This window comes from Suncus etruscus, chromosome 10, assembly GCF_024139225.1.
Source record: "Suncus etruscus isolate mSunEtr1 chromosome 10, mSunEtr1.pri.cur, whole genome shotgun sequence".
Classification (NCBI taxonomy): domain Eukaryota; kingdom Metazoa; phylum Chordata; class Mammalia; order Eulipotyphla; family Soricidae; genus Suncus; species Suncus etruscus.
Genome location: NC_064857.1, coordinates 9,086,895 through 9,097,085, shown reverse-complemented (window position 1 = coordinate 9,097,085; position 10,191 = coordinate 9,086,895). Strand labels below are relative to the sequence as shown.

Below are 10,191 nucleotides of genomic sequence, written 5' to 3'. Positions count from 1 at the left end.
TCCTCCTCCTCCTCTGCGCCCCGGCCCCGATGCCCGCCCGTGCCATGGATGCCAAGGTCAAGGTCGTCGCCCTCCTGGCCCTCGTGCTGGCTGCTCTGTGTCTCAGCGACGGGAAACCGGTAAGCTTGAGCTACAGATGTCCCTGCCGATTCTTCGAGAGCCATGTTGCCAGGGCCAATGTCAGACATCTCAAACTCCTTAGCACTCCCAACTGTGCCCTCCAAATCGTGGCAAGACTGAAGAGCAACAATAGACAAGTGTGCATTGATCCGAAGCTGAAGTGGATTCAGGAATACCTGGATCAAGCTTTAAACAAGAGGTTCAAGATGTGAGAGGCGCAGGTTGTGTCAGATGCCTGAGGAACCCTTACGATAGGAACCCAGGTCTGAAAGCAGTGTTAGGAAAGGCCTCAGGGGCTCCCCTACATCCAGTTAGGCCCCATTTATGTTGTCCAAGGGTTTTGGTCTGTGTTTTGCCTTCCTTTCACCATTTAATTTTCTAGCAAGATATATGGTGTTTATTTTTCATTTAGTTTTATTATCAATGTCACTGGTGACAGGAATTTAATTATTTTACATACTTTATCATAATATCTTCCCTATGGAGTCACTGATCTCCTCCAGCTTCCTGAGGTTTTTTTTATCACTGAGCTGATCTGACTGGGGTCTCAGACTCAGGGAATCTGGCCCACATTATTCCCTGGGATGGCGAATCATCAGGAAGTGTCAGGACCAATCAGCATGAACAAATCCTGGGGATGGCTGCCCTATGGAGCAAGGTGATCTTTTTGAGGGCTGGGATCTAGAAGGTCATGAAGTAGCCTCACCCACCTTTCAAGTAAAAACAGTGAGGTCTGCCCCTTTGGGAAATCTTGAGGCTTCCCTGAACTGGGACCAGCAAAAATATGAGGCCAGGCTAGGTTGAGATACAGCCCTCATCCCAGCTCTTCTCTGCATCCATCGTGTTCTTACATCATTCTCTCTCTCATCCATCATCATCAGCATCAATGACTGTCTCCATGACTATGGATCAGGACTCTCTCAAGACCAAAGCTTTAATTTAACCTGGGCTCCAAGAGGCACATTCAAGTATCTCATGTTACCAAGTTCGGAAAACACTGTGTATGTCTGTGTCTTGTTTGGAATATTGTATGTTGTCCATTCTGTGTTGTTATTCACCTCCACTATCCCTGAATCATATACTGTGGGTTCTTTGTATGCAAAGGCTGAGGGTGAGGAGAAGAATCTCAGGCCTTTGGTCAAGTTCCCGATCAAGGCTGAAGCCAAAGATAAATGGTTTTTAACTCTTGATTTTTTTTCTTGTACTTTATTATTTTTCTCCTTTGACTCAAGATATTAGGGAAAAATTTAATTAAAGTGATATAAAGGACAACACAGAAACACCTACTCAACAGATCCCAGAACCGTAAATACAAAAAAAGTATAGTAAAATAATCTTAAAGAATTTTTTTTTAGATTTAGTAATATTGCATTGTTAGAGAACCTAGGTTAAGTATTTCAACTGACATTCATTTAGATTGAATCTTTGGTAGAAACCAAGCAAGGCAATTTTATTAAAAAAATAATATTCCCAGACTAGTTCTGTTCTTGACAAAATATTATGTGATGGTATCTGTTAATATGATGAGGGATGCAGATCTGATTTCAAATTCCTGTGTTGAAATTATACTGCCATTCTAATAGTCTAAATTACAAATGAACTATTAAATGTTTAAGGTTTTTTTCTTAATTTAAAATACATAAAAACCTCATGGAAAATTTGGAAGCATTTTCCACTTGAATGCTGGAACTAGAATCAATAAATCCTTTAATGCAGGAAAATAAGCATATCTCTAAATCTTCACTCCATTTAAATAAAAAAAATATTCCTATTTATTTCCATATAAGAAAGCAGCAACTTCAGTGAAAAGTATTTGTGTAACAATCTCCTCCAAAAATCTCCTAAGGAGAAACTGCCCAGCTCAAGCAAATATGCATTCAAATAGGTCATTTGCAAAGGAAAAGGCTAATCCACCCCTGTCCTTTGCTTTCAAATTACAGTTCAAATGCCCAGGTTGATTAGGGATCACCCCACTGTTCTCCCATTTCTGTGCTCCTTCTACCTGACATTCCCTGGGGCTTCCAGAACTTTCAGAATGAATTTACAAAATTTCCTTTGCTGCCAGCCTTTGCATTAGGACCTATCTGTGGAGGGGGGATCTGGGATCCCAGGCATGCTGTGTGTTGGAATCTGAATTTGTTCCATGTGTTGTTTGCACTGTTCTTTGTCCTGTGCCTGCTAGGTACTGAGACTCCAGCAAGAAAGCTCAGGAGAGAGAACCTCTTCTTGTTTCCTTTTCTCTAGAAAAGGATCCTTGTGGAGCCAAGGGTTTATAAATCTCAAATGATTCCTATTATCCCACTGTAAACCATTTCCAATTATTGCCATTGGATTGGAATGGATTCTTCCATGGTTTCATTTTGTGACCATTGGTATTATCAGTAGGACTCCCTCCTGGAAGAAATAAACCTGGGAAAGGTTTTTATTCCTTTATGCAGCTGTATGAGGAGAGTTGTGGGTCCTGATTTCTGACCACTTGGAAAGTGCTCCCTATAAACACCAGGTTGCCTAAGCAGATGCCTGAGCCCTTATCAAAAGAAAATAATCAAAACAGCAAACATGCTATTTTGTAGCCTCGCTGGATTCTCAGTTTCTAGCAGTGATGGTTTGTTTCGGTGTTAAATGTGATTAATACTGTATTTTGTATTGTTTAAATTGGATCTCCCAGATAATGTGAAATGGTCCAAGAGAAGGCAGCTTCCTGTATGCAGTGTGCTTTAAGAAAATTCTTTTGAGAAACAATTATTTCTACTTTGAAATTATATAAATGAAAAGATGTATATGCACTTATAATTTTCCTAATAAAGACATGTATTCAAAAATAAAAAATATGTATGAAACATAAGAAATTCTTGGACTCTGAGGAATAATGTGGTGGTTACCGAATAGTGAATAGTGGGGATCAATTTAATGATAGTAATAAATGGCTCTAGAATCTTGTGGGGGGGGTACAGGATGAATATATGCACATATGAAGTTGTGAAGCTGTATACCTGAATATTCTACAGTACTCAATTTATTTAAAGAATCCATTAAAAATGAGGCTAGAAGAAAGTCTATAAGAAACAAAAGGAAGTTGACTAGTATCTCTGTTCATTTGAGAATAATGTAGGCGGTTATGCCATATTGACTCTTCTCAACAACTCATAAATGTATGTGACAGAGATAGACTTGAAGTTGAACTTTCCAGAGGTTTGCTGTTCTTCACTAAGATTCTTTGCAGAAGAAAAAGATGAACTTCAGCAGCCTCAAAGATAGCCCTGTTAAGAGAGAAGGGTTGAGGGACACTTTCTACTAAAGCAAATATTAAAAATTAATATTTTCATTCTCTCAAAATTTATTTTAATTAAATTTATTTTAGACACTTGGTTTTAGAGTTGTTTATAATACAGGCACCTTTCCATCACAGCCCCTGACCTTCTTGAGATTTCCAAAGGTCTGGCTGAGACAATTGCAACGGAATGGGGCTTCTGGAAACACAATGAAAGATGCTATCCTAGGTTCCATCCTAGGGTCAGTGCAAAGACCAAGACCACCAACCACAGAAAATGGATTAAAATGACACTGAGCAAACAGAACTTCTAGAACCACAAAGAAAGACTTCATAATAAATCCCACTCCTGGACCTGTGCAGATAGTGAGATCTCTAGATACAGAGGTCTGATTTTATCACCCAGGAAGGAGCAGAAGTCTTCCAAACACCACGAAAGCACCAAGGGGAGAGTAAATGAACCTGAACGGAGTCTATAGTTAATCCCATGACTATATACTCCAAGGGTGGAGAAACCCCATATCTCTTAGGCCAAGTGAATTCCTTTTCGAATGACCTCAATATTTACTCTGCCAGTGCAGGAGGGGGAAAAAAGGCAAAAAAGCACAAAACATTTTTTATTTTTTTATATATTAGTTTTTTATATACTCATTTTTTATTATATTTTTATTTTTATTTACCTATCTACTTGTCGATTTCCTTGTTTTGGTGTGGTTATTGAAGTTGTTGGCCCCATTTATATTTATGTTTTTTCCTTCTTTTCTTTTCTTTCTTTATGTGCCCTGCCATGTTTTTTATCTCAAGACCATGGCTATTTTTGTGGTGCTTATCATTGTTATTGTTGGAGTCCTCACTGGATATTTGACACTTCTTTTTGTACTGTTAGGGTGTTTCACCTTATTTTTCTCCTTTGTCTTTCAAACCGATGATGAGAGCCTCTAGAAGGATTCCACCCATTTTCGGCATATTAGACTTTTACCCCAGTTTATTACTTTTCTCTTCTTCAAACAAAACCACATAACTTGAACTAGCTAGTCCTGCCTCCCAGTTAGAGGGGGAAATAAGGGAGGCACCAAGACCAAACAGGTGCAAGACTACTAAGTAACAAACTAGGTACAGAGTGGACCACATTTTCTAGCAGCCCCAGGGGTGAGGGAGGAGGATATGGGAGGTAGGACAAAAACAGAGGTGTAGGGAAGACAAATCGGTGATGGGAATCCCTCTGATTTTATGTAAATATGTACCTAAAATATTATTGTCAACAATCTGTAAGCCACTATGTTCAAAATAAAAATTATATTTAAAAAAACTGCATTAAGAGAGAATGTTGTGGGGCCGGTGAGGTGGCGCTAGAGGTAAGGTGTCTGCCTTGAAAGCGCTAGCCAAGGAAGGACCTCGGTTCAATCCCCCGGCGTCCCATATGGTCCCCCCAAGCCAGGGGCAATTTCTAAGCGCTAGCCAGGAGTAACTCCTGAGCATCAAACGGGTGTGGCCCCCCCAAAAAAACCAACAACAAAGAATGTGTGGAAACTGTCTTATCTCACAACGGGGTCTTATGTCTGAAGGTCCAGAAAGCTGTATATTGCCAGTTGTGCATTCTGTTGTTGCTTCTATTTGTTGGAAATTACTTATGTGGCTTCTATGATAATTTCACATATAATTTGGTATATTCCTACTGGGAAATCGTGTCAAAATTATGAGGATGCTGTGCAGCTACATTTGAAGACCTTCAGAGCTGGGCTGTTGAGCTCCTCTGGTGAGATGACAGCAATGGATCATAGAGACCCTCTGAAGGATCTCAGTGCTAGGTGTGAGACTGATATGTCCCTGAGTTTTTCCTGCTAGCTGGATTTCCCTTTCTATAGTGATGTGAGTCTATGGATGGGCTGCCTGCATTGACATAATAGAAGGTTCTGGGTCTTGAGCCTAGCTGTCAGGGACTTCTGGAAGTACAGAGGTGGGAAGGGTTAGGGGCTGGTTTCAAGTCTCCAGAGGTGTCAGTCACAAAACCAGCATAACAGGTAAGCTTTGGGTGGCTAGGAATCTCTGCAGAGATGAGTTGACTTTGCTTTGCTTTGCTTTTCCTTTTCTTTTGGTGGATTGTCATGCCCACAGTTCTAAAAGCAATATAGCTTCTTTTTAGTTTTCTTGTGATATTCACTCTTGAATTTAAAATGGACAACCCCAGCTTGTACAACACATTTTAGCTTATATCCAGGCCGATTTTTCAGATATTTAGAAAATAACTTTTAGATTATACTGGCTTTAGGTGTTGAGACATCCTGACTTTAACTATCCTCATCCATTTGCCTACACTGCTCTTCTATACATTGTGGAGACTAGAATAAGACATCCTCTGAGTTCTTTTCAAATCCCTGACCCACAGATTAGCCTGGAGTAATACAGTTTATGCCACTAAATTCAGAGTGGCTTGTTATAAAGTCATTGACCACTGGAATTATATGAGAATGGGTAACATGTCATGCAAGGCCTACTCAATAGAGCTCTACGCTGCTGTTTTTATAGTTAACTAGAAGTCAAATTCTATTATTATTCAATTACTCATTCTAAAAAAACATTTTTAGCAGGTGCTCCCTGCTTCTATTATTCATCCCATAACCCTAATTCTCTACCCACAGTTCACTTGCAAATGTCGCATAGTCCGTTCTCTATTGCTCTGCTCATGACTCTCATGTATTCTTTCCCCTTGCAGATCAAGTCCCTCTGTGCCCTCTGTTGATCCCAATTTCGTTCCTTTTAGAGTTTTGGTTTAGTTCCGCCGAATCCCGCTCCCCCAATCCTGCCAAGATATCTTCAAAGATAGGTCAATGGGAGCATAGTAATAGTGGCAAACTTTAATACCCTTTTATCACTGGCCAGATTAACGAGACAGAACATCAGGAAGGAAACAAGAGCCCTAAATAAGAAATTGAAAAAAATGGGATCAATGATTCCTCGCTCTGCAAATAGACAAATTTTTCTCCAGTGTACATAAAAGATTCTCCAAAACAGACTACACTGTGGTGCATAATTCAGGTATCCATGAAGTTGAAAATACAAAGTGTATCAATTATCTTTTCAGGCAGCAATGCCGTGGAGGTAGAAATTAATTACACACAAAAATTGGGGAAATGCCCAATGGAGAGTACAGTGTGATAGAACATTAGACTTACATCTGGCTGACTTGGATTTGATCCCTATCACCTCATAAAGTTCACTAAGCATCACATCAGTGCTACTTCAACACTAACAAACCATTTATGGTTCCCCCAATAACAAATAATCCAGATCCAGGCAAATTCAGTAATGATTCTACTAAACCACTAACGAAAACTTACTACCTATACTATACTTGTCAAGCTTTCCCAAAAGATTGAAGAAACATAAATCTTTTCTAACAGTTTCTATAAAGACATAATAATCCATGGGGCCGGGCGGTGGCGCTGGAGGTAAGGTGCCTGCCTTATCTGCGCTAGCCTAGGAGACGGACCGCGGTTCGATCCCCCGGCGTCCCATATGGTCCCCCAAGCCAGGAGCGACTTCTGAGCGCATAGCCAGGAGTAACCCCTGAGCGTTACCGGGTGTGGCCCAAAAACCAAAAAAGAAAAAAAAAAAAAAAAGACATAATAATCCCAATATAAAAAGCATACAAAGATATCACTTAAAGAGATAACAGACCAATATTCTGGATAAATATTGATGTAAAGATCTTTAAAATGTTACCAAATAGAATTAAGCAATTTATCAAAAGGATAAGACATTACAATCAAATAGAATTCATTTCACGGATACAATAATGGTTCAACATATGAGAATTAATTAATTTTATATTTAATATCCAAAAAATCATAATCATAACATACTAATAAATGTTGAGAAATGTTTTGACATTAAAAATTTCTAAAATTGTCAAATATCTAGGAATCAACTTAACAAAAGAGGTAAAAGACATGTACATTGAAAAATTATGTCATGCTGAAACAATATAAAAGGACACCAGGATATTAAAAATATAGCCCATATTCGTGAATTGGAAAATAATTAACATTGTAAAAGATACCAGAGCATGTATGCATTTAATGCAAATCTCATCAAAATCTCAATGACTCAGGAACTTGACTTAAACTTTGCATGATTGGACATCAACCATCCAACCCTGAACCCTGGATCCCAAAATTAAAGTTGACATAGTTCTTTGCAATAGCACCAGGAGTCAAACTTCACCAGGGGAGTCTCTAATACAGCTCTGGCACCAACTTGCACCAGTAGATGTTCATACGACATCCTGACAATGAGAAAACAGCAACATATTGATTTTAAGACAGGTTGCCCACCTCATCACTTATAGGTGAGATGAAATCAGAAGACACTCTGTCCTATAATCTGTGCAAAAACCAAAATCACTAAATATAGACGACTGCCAAACTGTGACTGAGCAGAACTTCTGGAACCATAAAGAAAGACTCTATCTTAGACTTTGTCCTAGGGCTGTGCAAAAACCAAGATTCTCTAATTACAGAAGACTGACTTTGACAACCACAACTGAGCAGAATGTTTCCTGGCACCATAAAAAGACCTCATGGTTCACTAATGAACATGGTGATAGCCTGTGGTTGATCCCATGATGGTATGCTTCAAGGGTGGAGAAACCTTGTATTTCTTAGGCCAAAGGAATTTTCTTTCTAATTTCCCAATACTTAATATACCTATGCCAAATAAAACAAAACAAAACAAAACAAACAAAAAACTGTCCCCCTTTCTTTTTTTATATTTCCCCCCCCCTTTTCTTTCTTACTTCATTTAATCTTATATTCACGGCTTTTTGAGGGGGGCTCCTCCCTGCTTTTTATTTTTCTTCAACAGAACCATTGAATATGATTCATCTTGTTCTGCCTCAGAAATTAAGGGAAAAAATGTAGATGATAGGTAGCAGGGCAAACAGTCTCACGAACATTAAGTGAAAATAAAAATGATCAGACCTAAATACCCAACCCAAAGTCAACAACAATAGAATCAAACAAGCTATACACAAAAAATTACTGCCTGTTACTGGCAGTCTAGAGTGCTAAGGGTGGAGGTAAGGAAAGCACCCTGGGAACAAGAGCAGAGGGAGGTCGACACTGGTGGTGGGAATGGTCCTAATTCACTCTCACTATGTAGAGAGTAAATATAACTGTGAAAGACTTGTAATTCACATTGGTCTCAATAAAAATTTTAAAAAATAATTTCAATGACATTTTTTGTAAGGAGTTAGAGCATAATCTACTAAATTCTATATGATATTATAAAAAATCCCCAAATAGTCCTAGTTACTGAGTTCTTTGGATGTGAGGAAAATTATGCTATCAAAATAGAATTTAAAATTTTTTTATCTCTCCAAGCCAAGGGGACACAAATACCCAAACCATTGGCTCAAAGGCCTGATGAAGCTTTCAAAGATGGTATCTTTCCTTTTCATTTGACTGGTTGTTGGTTTGGGGGCCACACCTGGCATTTCTCAGCAATTATCCCTGGTGCTTGAAGGTTGTTTCAGGCAGGGGTCTGGAAATTTTGTTTCAGGAGTCAAACCAGATCTGTTCCATGTAAAACATGCTCTCAGTTGTTGAGTTCTCTTTTTTTTTTAAACTTGATTGATTGATTAGTTTTGGGGCCACACCCAGCAGTGCTCAGGGATTACTCCTGGCTCTGCACTCAGAGATTGCCCCTCGAAGACTGGGGGACCATATGGGATTCCAGGTCCAACTAGGTCCCTCCCAGAATGGCCACATGCAAGGCAAACGCTCTATATTGCTGTGCTCTCTCTCCGGCCCCAGTTGTTGAATTCTCTATCCTAGTCTGCTCCAAGCTTTTAAACCTTCTGAACTCAGGTAGGCTACAACAATGACAGATATTGTTGTCATATCACATAGGGTTGGTTACTAAGGGAAAAACTGTTAATGTTCAAAATTCCCTCAACATCCTGGTAGAATGAGTAACGGGAGAGAAAGTGAAACCACTGGAAATTTAAAAGGGTCCCTTTGGTCCTTTGCATAGAGACAATGGAGAAAAGACCAAAAGAGTGGTGCTCAGTGTAGAAATAAAATCCAGACACCAACCCCTCACTAAATGACAAAGAATATCAAAGTATAATTAACAACATTAACTAATATACCGGTACAAACTGTAGCTCATGGTTTGCAAGACTAAATATTCATATATTTTAGGGGTACAATATTACAACACCTCACAGTGCTAATGCATATTTTTGAATCTTCAAAATAGTTTTCTTCTTTATTTAGTAATGGCTTAGTGATTATTTCTTCCAAAACTAGTAATTATTTACCCCTGTATTCAGAGAAGAAATTCTTCCACTAAGAATAGCAGGAGCAAACATTGGGTTGCATGAAGTTCAGTTTTTGCATGGAGGTTATGCAATACACGCCCAATCTGACGAAAGGAAATTTCCCCCTTCTTGCTTTTAGAATGTCCACAGTTTCCACATTCTCAGGTATGTCTTCTAGTCTCCTGACCTGATGCTGAACCTGTCTCTCTATCTTCCTACATCTTTCCTTGTCTGCTAATATACCTTATCTTTGATGGTAGTTTTCAAACCATAATAGAGTCATGCAAGAAGGTACATCTAAGGCCTGGAGCAATTGCACAGTGCATAGCATTTGCCTTACACACAGATGACCCAGGATGGACCCGGATTCGATTCCCAGCATCCCATATGGTCCCCTGTGCCTGCCAGGCATGATTTCTGAGCACATAGCCAGGAGTAACTTCTGAGTACCATTGGGTGTGACCCTAAAACCAAATAT

At 39.3% G+C, this 10,191-nt stretch overlaps 1 protein-coding gene across 1 annotated transcript; it reads left to right on the top strand.

Moving 5' to 3' along the window:
• Nucleotides 1-864, top strand: LOC126020631 (stromal cell-derived factor 1). Its single transcript, XM_049782131.1, has one exon. The coding sequence runs from the start codon at nucleotides 30-32 to the stop codon at nucleotides 330-332; it is 303 nt and encodes a 100-aa protein (XP_049638088.1). The 5' UTR covers nucleotides 1-29; the 3' UTR covers nucleotides 333-864.
• The last annotated feature ends 9,327 nt before the right edge of the window (nucleotides 865-10,191 follow it).